General features: G+C 43.3%; 1 protein-coding gene across 2 annotated transcripts in view; it reads right to left on the minus strand.

Moving 5' to 3' along the window:
* Nucleotides 1-1,011: 1,011 nt before the first annotated feature.
* Nucleotides 1,012-25,916, minus strand: part of Dyrk1a (dual specificity tyrosine phosphorylation regulated kinase 1A) — a 116,334-nt gene continuing 91,429 nt past the window's right edge. For both annotated transcript variants that reach the window (XM_035444275.1, XM_035444274.1), the window contains exons 6-12: nucleotides 23,454-23,601; nucleotides 19,230-19,516; nucleotides 17,268-17,414; nucleotides 14,982-15,122; nucleotides 8,889-9,189; nucleotides 8,018-8,142; nucleotides 1,012-4,279 (exon numbers count right to left, since the gene is read on the minus strand). In XM_035444275.1, coding sequence (XP_035300166.1) covers nucleotides 3,659-4,279; nucleotides 8,018-8,142; nucleotides 8,889-9,189; nucleotides 14,982-15,122; nucleotides 17,268-17,414; nucleotides 19,230-19,516; nucleotides 23,454-23,601 — 1,770 coding nt within the window. In that variant the 3' untranslated portion in view covers nucleotides 1,012-3,658. The remainder of the gene's footprint in view (nucleotides 4,280-8,017; nucleotides 8,143-8,888; nucleotides 9,190-14,981; nucleotides 15,123-17,267; nucleotides 17,415-19,229; nucleotides 19,517-23,453; nucleotides 23,602-25,916) is intronic.

Below are 25,916 nucleotides of genomic sequence, written 5' to 3' on the forward strand. Positions count from 1 at the left end.
CATTTTGTCTTCATCTGCAAGCTCTCCCATGCAGGACACCACGGCCCACTCCTGTGTCTGGAATAGACCATCTGACCTACTGCGCACGGTCACCAGCACAAACACAGACACAGAGAAGGGTGTTGAGCTTGGGCAAGTAAAATAAAAGCCAGCCAGTGAAAAGAAAGTTGGGGACCAATTTAAAATGAAGTGTTTACTGTCTCTTTTCATGTGTTTTCCCCACTGTAAGAGCATGACAGTGTATTTAACAAATAAGCAGGAACCAAGGCCAGTGGCAGAAGCCCAGACGTCATCTCTGAGGCCTCAGATTACTACAGCCTCATTTAAAAAAAAAAAAAATGTAGTCCTATTTATTAGGTAAAAATAAGTCTTGGTATTTTAGTCCAGTATCACAAAATATGCTTATTACCTAAGCTTAAAAAAACAATCCTATAGCCTAAGACAAACAACAAGGAGTTCTCCAGTCTATCACACAAGCTCTACAACCACAGGTTTCCAGAGTCACACTAGCTTTTATGCAAGTTCTTACCTTCTGGGTGCCACCTTAACATACCCTCGTGCAGGCTGACAGACAGGAAGGTCAGGACGTGCAGAGGCATGGCAGGGGTTCTAGGTCTGTACAGGAAAGTGACTAGTGCGTCCCAGGGAGCTGAGGAAGGGCACGGTATTCGAACCCCAGCAGGCCAGAGCCTCAGGGAGAAGGGTGCGGTCCTCACAACCCGTCTGAACACTAACACAGGACTGTGGAGAAGGGTGCACTATGCACACGACAATCACCCAGGTAAAGAACCCATTTTAAAGAACGAATCATCTGTTAAGCCTCCAATTTTTACTTTCAAAGATAAGTGAAGCCTAAGTCTCCGCCAAACCAACATCTCCTTTTTACACAGGTATGAATTATGCCTGCTAAACCTCCCAGACCTGGGCCAGCCTCATTGCATAGGAAGATTGTTTTTACTATGTTTACATTTTTTCCTTAAATTAATTTTTAAAAAAGCATAGTAAAGAGTCTGAGGACAAATTATTCAACTGTTTATCATACATAAGACCGCATGACTATAATACAAAGGGGGGTCTTTTTTCATTTAACGTTACAATATACACAGCAAGTCCGGACTAGATCTTACAATCTGAACACAGGTATTTAACCTTTTCCATGCTGTTTATGTTTACAATGCACAGAAGTCCTGTAACCAAACTGTGTAGTAAAGCACACAAAACTGGACTGTAACATAACACAGTATGCAGAAGCACTGGATTGTGTGGTTTCGTTATGGAAATAGCGGTTTAAAAATTGCTTTCTTTTTTGGTGCTTGCTAACATGTGGCAACCAGCACAGAGGGGAAAGATGACCTGAGGCACCTGGTGTGGTGTCTGTCTGGGCTTCTGTAGCAGCAGGCGCTGCGTCTCCCCCTGACAGTGCTGCGCTCAAGGTGACGCCTTTATTCACACAAACGCTCATCAACTACCAACTTCAAAACAATCCACAGGCTTGACATTTAATTTCAAAATAAATATGGATTTCCTGATTAACAACCAAAGTATTTGCGTTTATAAAAACGGGGCTCTCCAAGCTTCCATTCACATTCACAGAGTTTTAGGCCTTTCTTTTGTCATTGTTTACATATAAAAACCTGCTTTTGCTCAGAAAAAAAAAAAAAATTGTTTTGACCTAGTCAGCCACATGGAGTTGACCAATAAAAAGTAACGTGGTGTTCTGCTGATTGCTTCGGCAGGGCTGTCGGCAGGCAGAGGTAGGTCACTGCGTCTCTCCTAGGCTTCTTGTGATCCTGGACAGGGAAATTACTGTATCTCCACTCTCCCAATTCAACCGCTTCAGAGTCTAACAACCTCAAACTGCTCAACTTAAATGGGAACACAAACTTAGGCACTGCCAGACTGTGTTACGTGAAGGCAGTGTACTCTCCAACGAGGTCCCTGCTAATGCCAGCCTGCTCACCTCAGGTCATGCTCAGAGCTCTGCCTTCCTCCTGCTCCTACTGTGGACCTGCCGGGTTCAATCGAGGTCTCACACTCAAGTTCACAGTAAGTGAATCAGGAATACGGGCATCGACTGCTGGCTCCATAGCTTCTGGATCCAGTGTCCCGTCCCTTCAGAGGCCTGAACACATTTAGAATGTGACAGGAGCTGTAACCTTGAATTAGATGTCAATCTATTCTGTCCAGCACACAGATTGCTGTAAATGTGTTGCTATGGATTCAACAACAGTTCCAGTTTTGTTTAAGCAATAGTACAGCCATAATTTCCACTGACATTTAAAAATGGTCTAGTTACACCTTGTGTCAAAGTGCAGAACTGCTACATTATTGGTTACAGACATCTATGTGCTATAAAAACAGCTTTGGTACAATAAATTATCAAAAAAGAAAATAAATTTTTGTAAAATTCACAGCATAATTGTGAGGCAAAAAAGCAGTCACATAAAATTCTGCATTTTAAAATGTTCAGGATGAACAGAAGACGTCTTTGTGCAGAAGAAATGGTGAAGACACCACGTGCCGAGAAAAAGCCAAAGAAAAGGTAAAAAGCAGGAAGGGCACAGCTGTAGCTATTTCCATCAAAGCAAACCACTACATCTGTGGCCTTCAACCAATAAGGGGTCAGCTTTATGACACACGCAAAGTGACCTTGCAATACCTTACAATTAGTGGGTCACAAAAGTCTATTTTAAAAGAAAGGCCTCTTGAATTACCCATTCTCTGTGTTTTCAGGGTTAAGGACTGTCTGCAAACGCATGTCCACAAGTGATTGTATCTGAAATGGTAGGCTCTTCTAACTTCGAGTCCAAATCCATAAGGCCAAAGGTCATCCCAAAGACCACCACTCAGACCTCCCCAGGACTGGCCACAACTGACCCGCGCGGTGTTGCTTCTCAGTGCACCTTGCTGAGGAGACCAGTCCTGTTCCATTCCCATCTTCCCGGGGCCTCTCCAACAGGAAGGAGACCCACAGGATCCCATGGGATTGCTGCTTCGCTCCTCGGTGGGTTCAGATAGGAGAGTCCTGGTCCCCGCCACTTAGCATGCTTAATGTGCCTTACAAACTCCAACACAATCGTCCCTTTCACATAGCTGAAGATGGTGTTTGTGTGAGCTGGAGGTCCCTCTTCCTTACAGTACTGCATTTCCGTGCCCAAGTGTATAGAGGACATAAAAACCCTTATTTCCCAGCCCACCCCAACCCCAAACAAAACAAAACATGGGGAAAAGGAGAAAAATAAAAATGAAAAAAAAAAAAAAAAACCAAAAAAACAAAACACCCTTATGGGGCCCTTTATGCAAATTATGTGCAGTGCCTTTTTATTTTAAAATTAGTTGGCAAATGACCAAGACCAACATCTGAACATTTAACTTTTGTTGGATAGAAAGACAAACCCACTATGACCGGGAGATGGCAGGTTAAAAGGGGGGACAAAAAGAGGGCACCTGGGAGCTCTCCATGAAGACAGGTGGACATGGCTCTGAAAAACTTCTCTGTCCCTTTGCAATCTTTTCAAGTTAAAAAAGTCAGCTTTGCCCTCTTGTAGCGGTTCAGTGTGTTAATCTCCTTCTGATTCAAGCAGCTTTGCACTTTGTTTTTGGGAAAAACACCACTTCTATAAAAACACACAAGAAACAAACTCAAGTTTCAATGTAGTCACGAGCTAGCTACAGGACTCTGCTGCACACAAACTCCTGTCATGGGAGACTCTTCTCTATCAGCCCCCTGCCTCATCGTCAGGTGTCCTTCAGTCATGTAATGTGCAGGGCCTGTGTTAGCGGAAAATTGGTATGTTGGATGTCCAGCTATGCCAGTCTCTTGGCGGGGATTGGAGTAGACGGTTAAGTTAACGTCCATAGCTCCATTCTGTCCAAAGTCCAAGGCGTTAGCAGCCACTGGGCGGTTCTGATAGGCCTGGTTGCCTTGATTACCAGTAGAGGAGGAAGATGTGGAGGAAGAAGTCGTTGAGGAAGACAGGGATGTCATGGAGTGGTGGCTATGGCCAACCTCCATAGAATCCTGGGTAGAAGAGCTATTTGTTGGAGAATTGTAGACCCTTGGCCTGGTCCGGTTACCCAAGGCTTGCTGTCCATGGTGGTGGTGGTGGTGGTGGTGGTGGTGGTGATGATGGGAGCTGTTTCCATGGTGATGATGCAATGCGTTTTGCGGAGGGCCTACATGAAAGGTTGTTTCTTGAACAGGATGAGTTTCAACAGTGACTTGTGTAGGAGCTTCAGTGCCTGACCAGCCCAGAGGAGCCGGGAATGGCTGGCGCACCTGTGAGGGAAGACATTAAGGAAGGGTTATTCAGCACTGCTTCCAAGCTTAACCTACACCTGAGCATCTGCACTCAGGTGGGTGAACTTGGGGTTGGTGGCGGTGGGGGTTGTTGAAGCTTTTAACACACTAGATAGTTCTATACCATAAAATTCTATGTAAATTCCAGAGCAAAAAATGTTTTACAATTAAAATCAGCCAATTTTAAGAAGTTACACTCATGTCCAGGTCTCCATGTCACCGTCTACACCAGGTCAGTAAGCTTTCTATAAGGAACCACCAGGACATCTGGCAGGTCCATGAGAGCCTTCATTTCCCCTTGAAGTCCCTCTTCCTTCCAGATCTCTTGATACAATAAAAGGACTCGTATCCACCCAGATGTCTGACAATTCCTCCGGACTCAACCCAGCATGAAGTACCAAAGAGATACCTCAGACCAGATCCCAAATCTGACCACTTTTCTTACCGCCATCACCACTACCACTTAGCCTAGGCTAATGCAAAGGCCTCTTCACAAAATAAAAAATTTAACACCCCCCCCCGCCCCCCCGCTTCCACAGTTGTTCTTCTCAACCCATTGAGAAAAGCAAGACTATCCTTTCAAAACAAAAATCAACTCATTCCTTTACGGACTTGGATCCCAATCTCCCCAGACCCTTCTCACCCTGACCTGACCTGAGACTCATGGCATCTGCACTTGCTGCTTTCTCCCATCAAGAGCACGTTTATTTCTAATCTTTGCTTACATTCCCCTTTTAAAATCGCCATGTCAGTTCCTGAGTTCCCGGATGTTCTGACTCATGCTGCCCCAGCCCTCTGTGGCCAGGCTACTGATGTGCCCCTCTATGTACAACATGACTGTACCGGACTCTCCAGCCCCCTTCATGCTGGGCACAGCCATCAGCACAACTGTGGCTGAAATGAGCGTGACTTTAGATGTCACTCACTGTATCTAGTGCAGTTAGGTCTGTCTGCTGGGCACCATGGCCTGGGCAGCTGACCTGAGGGCACGTGGAGTCACACGGGGGCGACACAGCAGTGCTCTGGACACTGCATCAGCTGCTTCTCTGTTACACTCAAGGAGGGAAAACTCTTGCATCCTCTCAGATTTACTCAGATAGTGTGCAGTTAGTCTGTTAGTCACTATACCTCACGAGCCTTGGCTGCCTGCACTGGAGTCTGCACTGCCCAGGGCTTTGCCACCACCATGAAGGTAACTCCCCAGAGGCGCACACCTCTAGACTTTCCCTTTCTGTAAGTATCACTTGCCATTTTTGTGTTTTGCTGCTTACTTGTGTCAATGTAACCTCTGAAAAGGCAAAAGCTGTCTCTACCACTAGTTTAGCACAAAATGTTAAGTTCTTATTTAATAAAAGTTACATGGGAATGAAAAGTCCTGAAAATCCAGTAGGGGAGGACAAAACTGGAAGATAATCTCACAAAAGAAAATGCAGGTTGAACATCCTTACTCTGGTATGAAACACTTGAAATGAGAGCATTTAACAATTTCAGATTAGGGACATTCAACTGGTAAAAAGTGAACAGCTACAGCAAAATCTAAAAGAACTGAAATCGAAGTGCTTGGAGTCCCAGCACCCTCAGATAAGGAGTACTTGATACTGCCGTCCACCCTGTATGGAAGGGCCTTGCTACCCACGGGACAGGCCAACCCCTGATGCACACCTATAACCTTAGGCAAGGAGAAAGATGACACTGGCAGAATAAACAAATCCCAACACGGACTGCAGTAGGGTGCTGTCTGACAGAGCTACGTGCTTAGCATGACGCTCATGTGCTGGACTCATTAGCAAATGGTTAATTATAAAATTATAAACCAGGCGGTGGTGGTAAACACTTTTAATCCCAGCTCTTGGGGGGTAAGAGGCAGGTGGATCTATGAGTTCAAGCCCAGCCTGGTCTACAGAGATCCACCTCCCTCTGTCTCCTGAGTGCTAGGATTAAAGGTGGGTAACACCATTACCTCACCCCTGCCACACATATAAAGATTTTTTTTATTATGCCATTATAAATAGCAAAAATGACTGGAAGTAGACAAAATGCCCACTAATAAGCTATGAATGAAATGATTCATGAATATTTAGATAATATAACACCATGAGACAGGATAAAAGCATCCCTTATTTTGATATAGGAAGGATATCACATTCATGCCAAATGCATAAAAACCTAGATGTAAAAGTATGTGCGGTACGACAGCTTATATACAGGCTGGAGTGCATACCATACCTAGAGTAGGTGTTTGGATGTGTATAGAATATTGTATATGCATATAAAACACTGCCTGGCTAATACATATTATCTGATGACATATAATTAGATTGACTTTTACATGAAGAATATCTTTTCAAAGATATAAAAGCTACTAATGTTAGTTTGTACTAAACTAGTGGACATGATAAAGGACTTTTCACAACCCTGTGTGCTATTTCTTTTTTTTTTTTTTTGTTACCATGCCACTGTATCAACTGTTCAAAAACTGGCCAGCTAGATGGCTCAGCAGATAAGGCACTTGCCACTAACCCTGCTGCCCTGAGTCCAACTGCCTAGGACCCACACAACTGTGTGCACAGGCACCACTGCACAACATGGAGAGTGACTGTCTGAATACCCCATCCAAGGCAGGGGAGTCAGAGAGAGTAGAAAACTCTGCAGCATTTTACAGAGAACAGAGGGAGATGGGACTCTGAGAAGTGTGTAATTACCTAATAGAGTTTGGTGGATGCTAACAGGGATGACAACTATGTGAGGGTTTCTTCAGCAGAACCAAGAGGCCCAGTCACAGAAAGGGAACTACCAATCTAGCATAGGTTTTACTTACTCCACCAAGTAACTGCCTGGTCTCTCACCACAAAAACAAACAAACAAAAAAACAAACCACAATGTGGCAGACAGTGTGGAGGCATGCTGTCTCATAACATCATGAGCTCTTGTCTGAACAGGAAACCCCTCCCACTGTTCCCCGCTGGCACTAGCCCCTGCAGAAGGAGGCTCTGTAGCCCAGCCCCAGGCAGAGAGAGAGAGAGAGAGAGAGAGAGAGAGAGAGAGAGAGAGAGAGAGGGAGAGAGAGAGAGAGAGAGAGAGAGAGAGAGAGAGAGAGAGAGAGAGAGAGAGGCGCTGCGAGCAGGGAACCTCCTGCTCCCGCCCGCCCGCCCATCCTGCCTGCCCTAACAGAATGAATGACTTCCTTCCGTGCTACTTCTGTCACAGCAGCGAAGAGTGAGCAGGGTTCACATTTCTACCACCACCACCTGCTTCACACTCATTTTAAAGTTAGGTAAAAAATCACTTTAATGCTAAGGCTCCTGAAATCAGTAAGTTTAAAAAGAAAAACAAAGTTAAAAACAAAAATACAGACTGATTCAGAAACCAGGTCTGGGAGTGCAGTCACAAGAGGCGACGACAGAGACCCAGACTGTGTAGCTCAGGGAGACTGGCGGCATCTGCAGTCTCGGCACCACCAAAAAGTGGGGTCAAACTGCACGGGGCACAGGAGCTGCTGTGGCAAATGACGGAATAAATGGGGAAATGCCTGAAAGGGCAGTGGGGTGTATCCAGTGCATGCTCTCATCATTTCTACCAAGGAGGAGGAGAGTTACCAGGGTGTCCTCTCGCCTCCAGCAGTGAGGACATCACAGACACAAACATCCTAACAGCCCTTGGCAGCTGCCACAGCTAAAGCTAGTGGGCCATGACATGAGCCCGGGAGGGAGAGCTCACCTGGGGACTGTGTGTCTCACAGTCCATAGCCTGGACAGCAGCCGTGAAGTGTCCACCACTGTGCCGGTGCTGGTGCGTTGGGTCTGACCGGGCTCTCCCACTGTTGCTCGTGCCCGAGGATCCACCTTCAGTATCAGGAGAGGGAACACTTGTGAGCTTAGTGTGAGCTCTGCTCCTTACAACTCTTAACACAGGGAGGGAGACACTCAGTGCTGCTGTGCCCTGTGAAAGGCCAGGCTGACTACAACGCCAGGGCTTCAGAAGGAGACAAGTCCCAAGAACTCACTGGCCAGCCTGGCTCAAACAGGCGGCCGCCTGGTACAGTGAGACTTGTGTTGTTAGGGAGTAAGGCAGACAGTGTCATGCCTCCATGTGTGACCTCAGGGGTGTGCGTATGCACACTCAGATAAATGTACCACATGGCACATATAAAGACACACAAAACCTTCAAACTATGGTATTAACTTGAAAAACAACATGTTCCTGAGCCTCAGAAGACATCTCCCCACATCAGCCACTAATATAGCCAAGTTCGCCTAAGTCAAGGAAAAATTCAAGATGTTGAAAAATAACTCCATTTAAAATCACTTAGAAATTTAGCTAACACGTAGCTTTGTTTCCAACTGTCAGGCAGACAATTACCACACACATAATCACAGACTGAATTTGCTAACTATACAGAAAGGAGGTTCTTACAGGTGACCAGACTAAGGCCACACACATACAAACAACACTTAAGTAAAACAATCCCTTGCTTTACTTTATGAATTAAAATTTAAAAATTAGTTTATCAATACTTTAAAAGAATCCCACTCTAGCAAGCAAACAGAAAGCACGTGCAAGCAAGACCCGAGGTGAGTGGGCGGCAGACCTGAGCTGGATGACGTGCTGGAGGTGGTGCCTGAAGACTGCTCCATCGCGGGGCTGGTAGACACGCTGTTACTCGTGTTTGTACCTTCATCAGCTGTCTTCTTGAAAAAACTGTGCTGCAGGGCATAATAAGGTTGAATCCGAGTTTTGGGGTCATAATCAAGCATCCTTAAAATGAGGTCTTTGAACTTCAAGTAGTCGGCTACAGTATGACCCGATTCCCCAGCTCGCCGTCCGCCGGGCCCTCCTGTCTCTACTCCAAGGATATTATGAAGTTTACGGGTTCCTGGTGGTTTGTACTCCTGTTAGAGAAAACAAAAGCTGTCTCTAAGTTTTGTGGGGATGTAACATTTGCATGATTTACTCCACATATCCGAGGCACTTACATGTACAAGGCTTTGTGAGGAAGACAATTCCTGAGATGGCTAGACGCCCTACTTCTGCACACAACACACGTGGCTACGAAATCCAATACAGCTTTGCAAACAACTCAAGGCTATGAAGATCAGTGTAGCTCAGCAGCAAGCACACAGAAGATGGCCAGCCTATAGCAGCGCTCATACAACTTCACCCAGGAACATGATTGTGAAAAAAGCACACAAGCAAGTAAACACGGGGCGGCACAGAAACCACAAGTATAAAACAATCACTGTGAAGGTGTCTGTAGAAGTATGGGTTCTGACCTCTTCTACTCTGTACCTAAGTTTTGTTTGTTTGTTCTGAGACAGGGTCTCACTATGTAGACTTGCCAGGCCTACAACTAACTACATAGACTAGGCTGACTTAAACTCACAGAAACCTGCCTGCCTCTGCCAATAGTGGAACTAGGGTTAAGGGTGTCTACCACGATGCCAGGTTGCCTCTGCACCCCGAGAGCACACTGCACTGCCTCCCTAATGGTGGGGTGGCTCATTAAAGCTGTATGCACCACTCAGAGTGAAAACACATTGGTCTACACTAGTCTGCTCGGATACCCCACACCTCTCTAAAACACCAAGGTCACAGCAGAACCACTGGACTTTGGGTGACAGTGTAGGGATTTTTCAGATGGTCCCTTAAAGTGAAGAAGCAGGACAAATCACACATGAGCACAGTCAGAAGTGTCTCCCAGTAACCACAACCCCAGGCAGCCACTATCAGGTTAGAAGAGCCCTTTAATGGGAAGAGAGCCAGCAAGGCAGACATGAGCAAGGACAGTCCAGCCTAGTTCTGACCACACCCTGACAGCACATGTGGGCAGCCAGAAGGTGAACAGCTGGGCTGCTGGTGGGTGTCAAAGCACACAGAGCTCCAGACCCCTCCAGCCACAAGCACATGATGCCTGAAGGAGCCTCCTCCTCATGGTTAAAAAAAAAAAAAAAAAAAAACAAGCACAAACTGCACCAAACACTCAACTCCAGATTCAGCTAATGCCAGCCCTATCTATTCTAGTGGCCTGGCAGTGCACAAGACATGTGTGCTGCTTCCCACGGAAAACGACACTTAAAATCTCAACCATTCTCAAAAGAGAGACAGACTCTTAAAGAATTACACCAACAACAGAGCCCATAATTTAGTGGGGAAAATGGGTTATCAACCAATCTATACCAGTAAATGACCCAGGCAGTGAAACTGGCAGGCAGGTATTTTAAATAATGAATGGAAGGTGTATAGTTAAAAATGCAGACAGCACATGTGACTGGACAGAGTCTCAGAAGAGGAAACTGATTTTATAAGAAACAAGGACAGGTGCACTAAGCTGACGGCCATCTATGCAACTGAAGAGCTAGAGAAAGACTGAGCAAAGTGACTATCTGGTAACACCCGAGCACCTCCAAAAGAGATGAGCCCACAAATGCAAGGATGTCAACACACACCAGGAGAATACAAACAAATGTACATACACAAAAATCAAGCTCAAAGACAGTGTTTTAATCACCCCAAAGAGAAGGGAACCACATCACAGATACACAGTGCTAAGAGCCAACGTCAACCCTCTTCACAGGCACTGCAATCAAGAGCGGCCAGACCATCTTTCTGAAGGCGTGGGGCAGGCTAATCTACAACTCTAGACCCATGTCCCCACAGGCAGTGAGGACTGCATTCTCTCAGACAGTGACGTGAAGGAAAGCCTTCCTCCCCACGTTGCTTCCCGCCAGGTATTTATTAGTGGCAGGAAAAGCAACTAATATGCTACCAGGGATCAAAATGCCTCTCTGCATTGACAGAAACACACACACACACACACACACACACACACGCACACACGCACACACGCACACACGCACACACGCACACACGCACACACGCACACACGCACACACACACACACACACGCACACACGCACACACGCACACACACACGCACACACACACGCACACACGCACACACGCACACACGCACACACGCACACACGCACACACGCACACACGCACACACGCACACACGCACACACGCACACACACACACACATCTTCAGACCACCACAACAAAATACAATTTTTAACAAGTACACAAGAATCATCAAGATAGATTACATACTAGGCTATAAAACCAGACTATAAATTTTAAATGAGTAAAAACACATTTTGAAACCACAGTGCTATTTATTGAGAGATGAGTTAAGATGTCAAGAAAATTCTCAAATAACTTGAAATTGTGTAACAAGATAATTGTGAGTTGGAGAAGCAGTCACAAGCTACATTAGGACACTTCAGAATACTCTGACGAGACTAGCAAGTTTAACTCAGTGCCACACCAGAGGACATGGATGCCAGGACCAAGTGTGCATTAGGGCAAATATTCCAAAGTCAATTAACAAATTTACCCTACAACAGGGGAAGGGGGATCACATGACCTTGTCTGTAGATGCAGAAATGTGACAAGGTTCAAAATGTACCATCAGTGCAATTTCTAGCAGGACCCGACTTTCTTGTACAAGCATGTTTAGACCATGTTTACAAAAGGGATAACCAAGCCACTGCTCAGGAAAAGGTACTGACATGTAAGTAAGGCACCTCTTAAAGACTAAGAAAAAAAACAGAAAGTCGGTCTATTAAATATTCTCTAATGACTATAAACACGCACAGGCCCTATACCCTGGCAATTCTATTCTTAGCCAATAACAACATGAAAAGAGACATGCATTCTCACTAGTCATAATCAATTAGTCCTTAATTAGTTATAAACAGAAAGTTTACTGACAGATAATAAATTAACAGTATATTCAACAAAATACCATGAAGCAATAAAATGAATTAAGTCCTGAGATACACAACAATATGATTTTCCCCCAAATATTGTCTTTTAAGTAAGTGTGATACTTAATCTTCACTGTCAACCAGACAGGGCTTAGCAGTCACCATGAAAATAACCTCTGGATGCATCTGTAGGTTTCTCCATTAGTTGATCTGGAGGGAACCCATCCAAGTGTCAGGAGCACCGTCAAACAAGACCAGGGTCCCAGAAGTGATCAAAAAGGAGAGGCGAGCTGGGCAGGCGGCAGCATCCATCCACCCCTCTGCTTCCTGTCTACAAGTGCAGTGACAGTCACCTGCCTGCCGCTCCTACTGCCACGCCTTCCCTGCCACCACAATCAACGGTACCCACAAACCGAGAAGCACAGCATAGCACCCCTTTAAGTACGTAACAAGATTAGCAAGTTAGGTGACAATAGCAGAGTTTCTCTTTTTTATGCCGTGCACCTGCTGATCAAATCCGCCGTGGCAGAAACCGGGAGGGGGATAGGACAGAGTCCAACAGAGGGAGAGGCCTGGTGGGAATAGTCTACACCTTGTGTTAGGCAGCACATGCCAACTGACATTTACAATATGCACATACTATTGCAAATAAATTAGGCACTAAAAATTAACAAGATTTCCAGCCTTACAGTTTTGTCCACTACAGAAGAACGATACAGTTAAATTCGGATCCCCGGTGATATGATTGAGAATGTTCCCATCAGCTCATGGGTTTGTCAATTGGGAGAGAGGTGTTTATGCAGAGTGTGGAGGTACGGCAGTCTGGCTGGAAAAAGTATGTTAAATTGGAGTAGGTCTTCAAGGTTAAAGCCACAGACCACTCCTAGTCTGCTCTCTGCTTCCTGCTGTGGTTATAGACGTGGTGCTCAGCCCTTAGCTTCCAGCTCCAGCCACCATGTCTGCCAACGGCTGCCAAGTTGTTCTAGCCATTCTGGACAAGAAACGGACCTTTCCTTCTCTAAGCTGCAATGGCCATGGTGTTTTATCACAGAAAAACAAAACGAAACAAAAAAAAAAAAAAACCAAAGTAACTAATAGAGATTTCATTTCAACCTTGAACATGGGCTTCTGAAATATGAAAGTTAAGAACTACACAATGACAGTGTCTTCATTTTTGATGTCTCCTCCCCCACAGTATGATCAGCTGATTACAGATTTGTTATTGCTACAAAATTTAGTGTTGTTAAAAGTGAAATAAGTCAATCACTAAGTTTGGCTATGGGAAATCTCATTGAATTTATAGTTAATTAACGGGTATTAAGTATAGGTTAAGATTTGATTCATAAAGAAGATCTGCTAATTTCTGAAATGTACCTAATAATAAATAGCAATAATAGTTATAGCTCAATTTGGGAGAAATGATAGCTGACAAACCAGTTATTTAATGTTAAAAAGACAGACTTTGAAAACTGAATGGGAAGAATGTTTTATTTAAAAGGGGAGCAGGGGTAAGTTTAAAAAATGTCAGCAGCCTGTACTGCAGAACAAACAGAAAGAAGACTTACCCTCCATGCTAACTCAAGCTGGCACAATCTACCTAGAACACTAGTGAAACTCAGCGTCTTTGGTGCCACAGGAAAATGGGCTGTGACTGATGAACTATGTACACACACATCCGAATCTCGAGGTATTTCCATCCCCTGAACAAATTTCTTTCTGCCCGTATTTAGAGACAGCCGACGAAGCCAGCTTGCTTCATTTCAATACTGAGTCAGTAAACTCCACAGCATGTACACGGGAAGGAAGCCACAGGTACAATTTAGGAAGCAAAAAGTTGCAAACCAGTTATGACAGAAATAGTAACTGTATACAAATCTCTGAGCAGTGTAAGAATCATTTGGAGTTGGGGCTGAAGTTCAGCAGGGAGACCTTGCCCTGCACCTTGGCTAACAGCAAGTTCAAGGCAAGCATGGACCACATGAGATGCAGTCACAAAACAAAATAAAACAAAGCACCAGAGTAGAAGAGAGCCTTGGTGGTTAAGAGAACTTGCTGCTCTTCTGAGAACCTGGGTTTGGTTCCTAGCATCTACAATGGGTAGCTAATTATTCCAGCCCCAAGGGGGTCTGATGGCTCCATATAGCCTCTGCCGTGCACACATATACACATGCAAAGAGCACACGAATCATTAGACATTAAAAGGCCCTACAACTAACTAAATGTGAACTAGACAACAGCACAGTCAGTTCCCTAAAGATGACACCTGGTGGCAGCGCCACTATAATACAGGATAAAAGAACTAAAGAAAAAAAGTTCTTAAATATTGAAGAGGCAGAACTACAACCGTAAGATAACATGTGTGCACCAACTCCAACTATGTACGTGCACATTCTTTTCATTTGCTAAACCCCAAACTAGACTAGAAGATGTCTGGAAAATTACACAAACATAAAATCAAGACGGAAATTTGGTATCATTTACTCTAATCAATTGACATAGTTGGGCCTCTGAAACAGTCCTCAGATCTACCACTGCATTAGAAGATGCAGACACCCTGCTATTTCAGTCACTGAGCTAGGAGCCTAAATCTGTCAGAAGGCTCGACTGTCAGTTCACACCCTTGAAAAACTACCAGGAACTGCTTAAGCTTAAAAGTTATCCTGTGTTCAAACTGTGGATCCTACCCTGGCCACTAAGCACACACTGACCCGCACACACAGATCAATCACACTCAACTGTGAACAGTAACCCATCTTTTCACTGTTAGCTGTAATACCGTTGTCAAGTAAATTTAAGGAGTTAGAAGTCGGCACCTTGCTGAGAAAAAAGAAAAAAGAAAAGAAAAGAAAAACACAGGGTTGGGGAGGAAAGAGAAAGGAAGCTCCCTCTAAGAACAAGTGCACCCCTGTTTTACCCGTTTTCCATCTTTGGTCTTCTTTAAGTTCCAAGTGCCATCCGGCACTTTCTCAAAGAACTTCCTTGCTTTTGGGGCTTGGTCAAGAGTATGAGCAGGTGGGATGCCCAAAACTTCCACTATTTTATTCATCTGGTCTACCTGTAAGGACAACAAAAACAACCCTGTGACTTCAACTGCACATATGTTCACTTTTTTTGTCAATTGTTTCCCAGATAAGCCGCACATATCCTCTGTGCACGGATCTGCTCTGGACACTGAGCATACAGGAAAAACCGATAGATGTATATGTTTTTGCACCCATGGGACCACACACTCAACAGACGGGAAGGCAGAGAAGCAACAAGTAAGAATACAAATCTACAGTATGCCTTGGGAATTCAGATGCAATGGAAAACACTAAGACAGACTGGGAAGAAATTTATAAAAATGTCTTAATAACTTATTGACATTAATTAATTACTGTTTAAGTGAAAGCTATGCACTCACACAACTGTATGTCTATCATAAGGCTAGAAACCATGCTTAGTGACAGAACACAGAAGAGTAAACCGAGACAAATCCTGTTTTGGAAGAGGCCAACTTGAACTGTAGTCAAGCCTCAGTGTCTTTATCGAACTGATCTGGGCAGGAACAGCCCAGCGCCCGTCCATGGATGCCAAATCCATGGACACTCAAATGTGTTGTATGATTTACATACATCCTCCTACAGTTTCAATCACATCCAGATGACTTATAATTACAAACTCTAGAGATGAAAAAACTCGACATCATTTCCCTACCATGCAGATGTCATTTTTTTCACAAATATTTTTGGTTGAATCGAAGATGCAGAAGCAGAAGGGAGCAGAGAGACCATAAAAACTGAGTCTGAGTACAGAAAAAAGGAAAGGAGGTGGGGAGAAGGCCCTCACAAAGGCTCCCCTCCCCTGGGAAGTGCCATGAGAGCAGTCTGCAGGGCCATGTGGGAAGCCTGTGGGAAGCAGCCCGTCAAGACAGGAAGAACACTGTGAAGGGCCAGCAGGCAGGGCTGGTGGCTGTTTTCAAGGCACCACAGGGAGACTGTGTGCTGAGTCAGGAGGGGGATGCAAGGAGGAGTCACTGCAGACAACAAGACCCCTGCACAAAGGGAAGAGGAGCATGAAAAACACTAAGGGACTTTTTATTTGACAACGAGAAAAACGGGAAGCCACCAAACTCACAGGTGATCTAACACTGTCCAATCCCAAGTAAGGAATTATAGGATAAAATTACTTATATCAAATTCAAATAAATATTATGGAAGTTGCTTCCAAAGGGTTCATGAGCTGAAGTTAAAGTTAAATGTAGAAAACAGGATAGAAACTGGGTGTGGCATGTGCTTTAGCCTGCATGTGAGAGGCAGGGTTTGGGGACCACCTCAGTACCAGAGTCCAGGGCCAATTCAGATAACATGTCAAGATCTCAACTCAACAAGAATACAAACACCAACAAAGTCATTTGGCCTTTTTAAAAAACTTCATTTATAAATAAAAATTTAGATCATGGCCGGGCGTTGGTGGCTCACGCCTTTAATCCCAGCACTCGGGAGGCAAAGGCAGGCGGATCTCTATGAGATTGAGGGCAGCCTGGTCTCCAGAGCTAGTTCCAGGACAGCTGCCAAAGCCACAGAGAAACCCTGTCTCGAAAACCCCAAAAAATTGGATTATGGTCCTAAATGATCAACTTTTCCGCAAAGAACAATCTACAAATAAGTAATTTAAAACAAACAAATACTCAGGTGCTCTTTGGGGCCATTCACTGTTTCTCACATCTACAATCTCTTAGGAACACAGAGAAGTCTGCAGACTTGCAGTCTCTGCAGCCCAAAATTCTGAATTCCTAGTTTATCTGAAACAATTCAGACTCATCTACCGACTGGATTGATGACTGCTCTTCAAGTACGGCATCCCAGTCTCAGGGTTCTAAGCAGTGCTCACACTAGAGTGGTCCTCATCTCCTCACCACACACTGAGGCTCTCTGTACTATCCTTAAACCTGCAACACATCTATCTATGAAATACATGTTCTGGTCTAATTTACTGTACTCCTTCATTAACATATTAACTATCATAATTACTAGTTCAGAATTCTAAGCCTACCATTATGGTAACTGACAAAGAGGAAAAATTAAAAGAGTGTATGTAAAATAAGACCAAGCTGACCTCAGACACAAGTGCTCAAGCTATTTAGTCGATACCATGTTATGAGAACAACTTTCAGATGGCACTGTCTCCATGGAAACAGAGCTGCACACCCCTCCCTTACCTCATTGGCCCCACTGAACAGAGGCTCTCCAGTATGCATTTCAACCAGGATACATCCAAGGGACCACATGTCGATAGCAAGGTCATAAGGCATTCCCAGTAGCACCTCTGGAGACCGATAAAAGCGACTCTGAATATATTGGTATATCTGAAACACATTTCAAAACAGTCATTAATTCCATGTCAATTTATTTATACTCAATATCAGTTGAAAAGCTCAACATTACACTACAAACACAGTTAAATAACTAAACGTTTCAAAGGAATACACACAAAAAGTTGGTTAAGAATTCAGACCTTCCATGTAGCGCCGTCCTACATCAGAAGTCAAGAGGAGGAATAGTAAACCAAGTTAATTGCCCCTTCTCTGGGGCTTGGCTCAGTGGTACAGAGCAGTTGTACAGCATGGGTGAGGACTTGGATTTGATCCCTGGCAAATTCTGAGATGGCAAATACTCCAGTACCAAACGTTTTGGACATGAGGTATTCAAATTGTACTGTTTCCAAGTGTTGCCAGGTCAAGGAAGTCACCCACCTGACTACTTTGGTTAATCAGGTTTTTGTACCCAAGTCACTGAGCACCCTAGCTCAGGCACACACTTGCCCTCTAGCCACCTTCTGACATATATGGGCAGGACCACACACAGAGATCTTAGAAGTATTTCCCACATAACATCACTACACTTTAGCACTTAAATGTGCAATGGCCTAATGGGGTAAGCTACTTCAGTTTGTGCAGACAAAGAGAACACTGCTTGATATTAGGACCCAGAGTAGGCCTGGATTTAAATTGAGGGGAAATTACTAAGTGAAAAGTCTACTGAAATACCTCTCACAGTAGATGTGTGTCTCCATCCACAATGTGTTTTACTCCTATAACCAGGGCAACACTAGGCTTTGCAACAGCATTTAAGGCTGCACATTTTTCTTCACAATCCAATCAAAAACTTATTTCCACAATTATTTAGCTGTGTTATTATAAGATAACGCACAGAATGACAAAAGGTAAGCCTGCTAACAAAACTGACTCTATACCTTCACTATAAATAAGCTGCTCTACTTAAAACCTGGATACAAGTTGGACAAGATAGAAATTTCACAAGCTTAGAAAACAAAGAATGGGGATGCCAATATAAAAATAGTAACATTTGGATGTTAGATTGAAAATAGTTGCAAAACCTTTATGCAAATAGCCTTACCTCTTTTGAGAAGAAACCCTGTAACTTCTGTTTACATGCAAACCACAGCCTTGGCACAGATGTCACAATGCTGCAAACCACAGCAGCAAACATCTGCTTTTCTGAACCAGCTCATTGTATTTCCCAAGGCAGGGCTGCTCTGTGTAGCCATGGCTGTCCTCACACTCTCTCTAACTCCCTAATTCACTCTCTCTCCCCCCCTCCCCTCCCCTCAGGTGAAGAAAATCTGAGGTTCTGAGGAGCTGAATCTACACTGCTTCTAACTTAGTGGGGGAAGAAAGAGTTAAAACTATTTATCAAAACAAGCATGTCCACCACTTGCTGTTTCCACACAGTACCGTGATTACCAAAAGCACCTCTTGATATGCACTCCTCAGTTTGTAAGAAACATTATCTTGATGACGTAGGAGAAGTAATTTTTAGTTAAGAACCTAGTTCAAGCTAGAATTGTCCAAATTTTATACTAAAAGTCTATTTAGAAGCTATAAATCACCTAATATTTAACTCTTTTATCTCTTTAACTCTTAAAATGTTTAGCATTAAACAGAATTTTAAATAAAAACTTAAAAATCATTATCTTCCAATTCAAGTACTGCAATATGGATTTCAAAAAGACACCTGCGGGAAGTGAAGCACATGCTACAAGCTCAAGATAATAATAAAAAAATTCCTCTAATTGTCTCCAATCTATAGCTACATTGGTTAAAACATGTTTTAAACAGCTAATTCTACTGTTAACTCACAAGTCCTAAAATAATACCTACCCTCTGCCCCAACTGACAAGAACTCCCGAAGTCAACGATCTTGATGGCACTCCGTTTGGGGTTGCAGAGGAGAATGTTCTCAGGCTTGAGGTCACAGTGAATGATACTAAGCTCTGGAGTCGCAAGGAAAAGCAGTGCTGTGCACATCTGCTGTGCAAACTTTCGCGTGAGATTCAAAGAGACCCCTCGGAAGTTGGTGTTCCTCAGCAAATCATAGAGATTATAGGACAGCATTTCAAAGACTAAACAAAGATGGTTTCGAAACATAAAGTGTCGTTTCAAATGCACTGAAAGAGAAAAGAAATCTCACTTAAGTCACATGCAATGGTGAGATGAGCGTTAGCATCTATTCGTGCTCTCCAACACTTCATTGCCTTGTGCAGAATGGCATGCAAGTCAGTGTGGACGCCAGCCCCAGCAGCAGAGCCACTTGTCAAGACTGCCTACCACTCTTCTATGTCAGAGAACTGTGGTGTCTACTGGTCTGTGACAATATCTCATCAGACAGACTTCTCCACTGCCTTTGGTCAATGTATCAACCTTTGTTGCACGGTAATTTCCAACAACAACTGGCTGGCAATTTTCTGGCAGCTGCCTAAGTAGAGAAATCTGTTTTTGTGTGTTAGGTAAACACAGCAACTATCTGGAAACCATGCCAAGTAAGTTCTTGGGAATCCATCATGATCAACATATTTATTATGTCCAGCAAACAGGGAAAAGAAAAGTCTTGTGGAAGACTTAAAGTTTTAGGAAAACTGTGAGGTACAGGTCAACCACAGAAAGAAATGACCAGCAGGCCTATGACTGCAGACAGCCCAGAAGATGGCAGCAAGTGCTGCTTCCCTCTACAGGGTCCGTGGTAAAACCCAGAAACTGTGCTTTAGTGTCACCAGTGAACACTAGAGACAAAGTCATCTAAAGCTGCAGCCGTCAGCACAAGAATTCTCAAACACATTAGAGAGCATCTGGGAGTCAACAGCTTCGATCTTAGGGCAAAGTGGTGAGATAATCCTTTACTATGGTCTTACAGTCTCACAAAAATAGCTTTCTCTACAGATCTGTCCAGGAAAATACGACAGTATTCAAACACCCATTGTGTGAGAAACACACATACACTAAGTCTTCTTGGCATAGCCCTGGATTGACTACCTTGAGAAGTACACATCTGTACTTATTTTTAGGTCACTTGTGACATAAGTGATCTAGCATTGGGGATAAGTATTCTGTGTGGTTCAAATAGGAGTCTAACACTCATAACACTGCAAAAATCACAAAAAGAATCTTTAAAAGTTGCCCAAGGACATCACATAACAATTCTTAGGTTTAAACTACAAACAGCTCCTTGAGACCTCATAGACATGGGTCCTGTAGTGATTTTAATCCCCTGGGTAAGCAGTAGCCACAAAAGGAATGCAAAAGAGCTCTGAAGCCAAAATTCCAATGTGAAAGTCAAAGTCTGTTCAAGAGGCTATGCAACCAGAGTGCTCTTCCAATGAAAGGTCTACTCACTTCCGTAACCACTCAGTTACTGAGAACCTAAGATCCACTAGCAGGAAAAACATCAAGGAAAACTCAAACACAGACACATCTGTTCATCTTTTTGACTGGATTCTGCAAAGTTGATAAAATTTTCTCCAATATATGAAATAAAAATATTTTTATTTTAAGCTAATGGCTGTCACTAAATATCCCAGAAAACAAATTGTTCTATGAAGAAGGGTGAAAGGAAAAGGCAGGGAGAGAAACATGGGTTTCAATTTAGCATAAGAAAGAACTAAACTCTGACACTCTGGCACAGAGGGGCCATGGAAATCAGGATGCGCAGTCAACATTACGTAAGGTGCACACACATTAAAATACACACGGGAGACAAAAAAGTGTGCAAGTATTTATGCCAGTTAAAATACGTTACACTATATGGCAGGTGTTTCTTAAAGTTCAAAGTGTGGTCATCAGAATAAATTAAATTATAGCCATCAACTGCCTTAAAACTCAACTGTACCATCAAAAAGAAACCTAACAACACAGCAGTGTCTAAACTTCTGTTGCCGCTGTCGTCCAGAACACAACCCTCAGCTTTGTTCTGAGTTACTGTGACTTTTCCATACTCTTAAACAGGGGCCTAAACACTCAAAATACAATGCACAAGAATGAGGAAGGTGATGAGGAGTGTCCTTGGACAGAACTGGGGTTACCAGGCACTAAATGGACCTGATGTGAACAGCAGCTTCAGTTAGTGTGATGAGGAAAGGTTTTAAGATACACCTGAGAATTTTAAGATACATCCTGACAATTTCCAGAGAAGAAATGAAGGAGGAAAAGATAAATGTCAGGGCAGTTCCCTTTCCCTGTAACAGGAGGAAGGGATCTGTCAGCTGGGACGGTCTGAATTATCTGAAGCTCACCTGATGTTAATTCTAGGACTAACCCATAATGCACTCTCATGACTTGTTTTAATCATGCCCATACATCATTTTACTTGGAAATGTTCATGACAGTACAGAGAAACTAAACTTCGGGGACAAGGGAAGTCATTAGTTTAGGTATCAACAGTTCACTCTAAAGGAGGCGTGGAGATCATTTGCATAATGTTCAGAACATCAGTGGGATGGGAGCTTACATGACACGGTCTCAGCTGTGATTTTACCTCACATACTTTCCAACAATGTTATCAGCTCTAAGTAAGAAATAATCCTTGTCGTTAAGAACTACTTTGGTGCCTCTGTAATCTGGGAGCAGTATTCTGTCTCCAATTCTCAAACCCTTTTAAAAATCGCTTCACCCTTTCCTTTCACACCTCAACCCACAGCTAAATAACTCTGTTGCTCACACACCTGACCCCACAGCTAACTAACTGTTGCTCACACACATGACCCCACAGCTCACTAACTCTGTTGCTCACACACCTGACCCCACAATATTTTTCCTTGAGACTTTCTGGAAGCATAATGTCACCTTTAGTTACAATTTCAAAGGCACTCCCGTCAATCAATTGTCTATTGAGGAGCAGAAGAAACTTTAATTTTTATGTATGTATGTGTGTGAATGTCTGTGGGTCACACAAATGCAGGTATCCGTGAAAGCTACAGGAAGATATCAATCTCCAGAGCTGAGTTACAGGCAGTTGGTGAGCTAGACAACATGGGCACTGTAAACTTGGTGGCATGTTTTTCTTGCTAGAAAACAAAACAATGGCATTTTATCAGCACTGACATTTTAGATCTGATTTAAAAAACTATGGAAGGTTCGGGATGTAGAAATGGCTCAGTGGGTGAAAATGAGTGTGTTCCAGAAGACCCAAGAGTTTGATTCCCAGCACCCATCAGGCAGCTTACACAAGTGTTTGTAGAGTTTGATTCCCAGCACCCATCAGGCAGCTTACACAAGTGTTTGTAGAGTTTGATTCCCAGCACCCATGAGGCAGCTTACACAAGTGTTGGTAACTCCAGCTGAAGGGACCAGATGGCTCTGTCTCTGCAGATACCTATATACATGTGTGTATGTGCACACATGCACATACATCTTTGAAAAGTATGAAAGACGTGATTAGAAGGTATTTGGCTCTAAACTTCCCAACTTTGTTGATTCTCTGGCTTACTGCTTTTGTTTCCTGCAGGAAGACAGTGTGACAATGAAACAGGTATGGAGTTTGGGCTTATGCAAGGCTAAGTTCAGATCCTAGCCATGGGACAGCACCCCAAGGCCTTGCACACTTACCACTAAAAGGAATTTTTCTGTAATTTAAGGCTAACGTCATTTTCCTGTGGGATGGCCAGAGGGAAAGCAGCAAAGGAGAAAGGGTGGGGATGCCGTGGTGTGCTCCCCTATGCTACTGTATTCAATACTGTTTCACTGACAAAGTTCACCTGGGGTTGGGTAGGGGCTGAGATCCCAGCTCATAAAATAATAGATAGATAGATAGATAGATAGATAGATAGATAGATAGATAGATAGATATAGATAGATAGATGCATGTAAACCACACACAGAGCACTAGCAAAGCATTTTGCCAATGACTCCCTGGACAAAGACAGTGAAGCAAACACGTGGCACCTGTGAGTTGATTTAGGAAACAAACAACATACAGCCCAGACTGCTGTCAAGTGGCTTCATACGGTAAACCATCCCAAAGCTTCAAGCACAGCTCATGGGTTTCCAAGGAAGCTTTTCCAAGCTTCCTTTAAAATAGATCAACGCATCTCAATATGAAAACAAATCCTTTACCTATGTAATATTTCATTTCAGTGTCATGTTTGTTCATGAGCTCAAGAAGCCGCACTTCTATCTGGGCTTGATTCAGAAACGCTTTCTTGTTCTTTATTATTTTAATGGCAACCCATTCTTGTTCCACTCGATCATAGGCTTTCACAACCTGCAAAAAAAGACAAGTAATCCTCAGTTTCATTAGGAACAACTTTACATTTCTCATACTATGTATCTACTTAACTCTCATTTAATGTACATCTCTCTGATGTTTCTAAGTAATAGTTGCTTCTACTCAACAGACCATCTACTTTACCACAAGGCAGCTAAATCCATCTTTAGTATTGAAATTTCCTCTTATGTCCTCCTTACAGTATTTCTAAATATCCACAGAATGGACAACTTCAACAAAATTAGAATCATTTTCCTCCTTCAGAAACAAAATGATTCCTGACGAATGCTCGGATTTTAATTTTCACTCTTTCTCATTAAAACAAATGTGTTTATGTATATATGTGTGTGTGTGTGTACAAGTATGTGCATATATGTATTGTGTATCTATATGTCAGCATATACATGCATATGTGTGTATATGTAACTTTATTTATTTTTTTAATAAGACAACTTACTCAACTACTGGGTTTTTATTTTGTTGTTGAGATAGGATCTAAATGCAAAACCCTGCTGACCTAGAACTCACTCCAGTCAGACTCACAGATCTTCCTGTGTCTGTCTCTCCAGTTCTGGGTTTAAAGGCGGGTACCGCCACTTCCAGTTCAACTATTCTTTCATGTAGAGAAACTTTGATTTAATCGTAAGAATACATAAAAGGTTCTAATGGTTCTTAGAAAGCAGACAATTTTCTAATTTTAAACTAGATTCCCATATAATGGAATAAAAGAAATAGTTTGTTTGAAAAAAAAAGTAAGTATTCAGGCAAAGTATAATAGAAATGTCATCATTAGATGTTTAAAAATTCTTCTACGAAGACACAAACATCAGACCTGACTAACACATCACACACGTGTAATAGGATACACAATCTGACAGGCAATGGTTCTAGACCTATTTGACCGCATTCAGAAGGTCTGGAGGTGGAAGAAACTCAGGAGAAGCCAATGTGAAGACTGACAGTCATAAGGTTAGGAAAGATGAATCTGATGCACAACTAATCTCAATTAGTTAAATAGAAAGGAAATAAATTATACGTGGTTGGAATGAAAACTACACTCAATTCTGAAAACCATTGGCTGTTGCCTTTTTGTCAGAAGTTACACCTGTAAACCTGTGACCAACTACTTCCAATAATCTTTTACTTCGGTGACAACTATACCTATTTTAGCAAGGGTGGCAGGTCAGTGCACAGAGCCCAAAGGTCTCTCACACGTGCTGAGTACCTACTGACTTAAACAGCTAGTTAATTAAATGCTAGTGGGGGAGGGAGAGAAGGGTAGGGTTGAGGAGGACCGAGGGTCACATTATCCTGACATGCACACTTAGCAGCAAGTTTTAGAAGTGCAAATGTGTTAAGTCCAGCCACAAGAGATTATTACTTAATCAGGCCTACAGTCCATGTTTCAGTGTATAGTCAGGACTGATAACCAATGGCTAAATAAACAAAATTCCTTTATTTGTCAAAGACCTGACAGAAAATTCAGATAACCTTGGTCATGTCCACGTGGACGCCATGTTCTGAAAGTGCAAGTCCTGACTGTGGCTGTAAGCATTGCATGCCTCAGCTAGGGAGCTGACAATCTGCATATCCAGTCCATACTTCCTTTAGACTGTGCTCCTTTGCTCTGAGGTTAGGGTGGAGAAGGAAAGACTGCCGGGTTAGAGTGAGCAGTCCACGCCTGCCGAAGATGGAGGTACAAAACAAGCACACAGGCCCTGTGGGGGGCAAATGCTGGTGCACTTTGCAAGGTGGGGCAACACTCCTTCCATTTGTAGGGTGTTCACAGCCTTCAGTAAGAGACAGGCCTCGCCAGGCACTCGGGAGGCAGAAGCAAGAGGATCTCTGTGACTTAGAGGCCAGCCTGATCTACAGAGCAAGCTCCAGGATAGTCGGGGATACACAGAGGCAACCCTGTCTCAAAAAAGTCAAAAGAGGTAAGCTTCATTAAGGGCTTTACAGAGAAGCAAGAACTATTTCTGACACACAAGAAAACATTCATAAAAGGAGATCACTAAAATACCATGGAGGACCTGACTCAGGAGGAGTTCAAATCACAAAGGGAGCAGACACACACGTGTCCGTCCACACAGCTGGAGGCCTCAATGTGTGTCCATTTATTTATGTGTGGAATGGGGCTTTACTGTTTGGTCTAAGGTGGATAATACACTTCTGTCCTTTGCACTATTTCATTTGACACATGAATATTACCTCACTAGTTAAAAAAGAATATATTTTGCTTTCTTTCAAGGCTCAGAAGTAACATAGATATGTGTTTCTTTTTGAGACATGGTCTTATATAGCGCAAGCTG

The sequence above is a fragment of the Cricetulus griseus genome, chromosome 4, assembly GCF_003668045.3.
Source record: "Cricetulus griseus strain 17A/GY chromosome 4, alternate assembly CriGri-PICRH-1.0, whole genome shotgun sequence".
Lineage (NCBI taxonomy): Eukaryota > Metazoa > Chordata > Mammalia > Rodentia > Cricetidae > Cricetulus > Cricetulus griseus.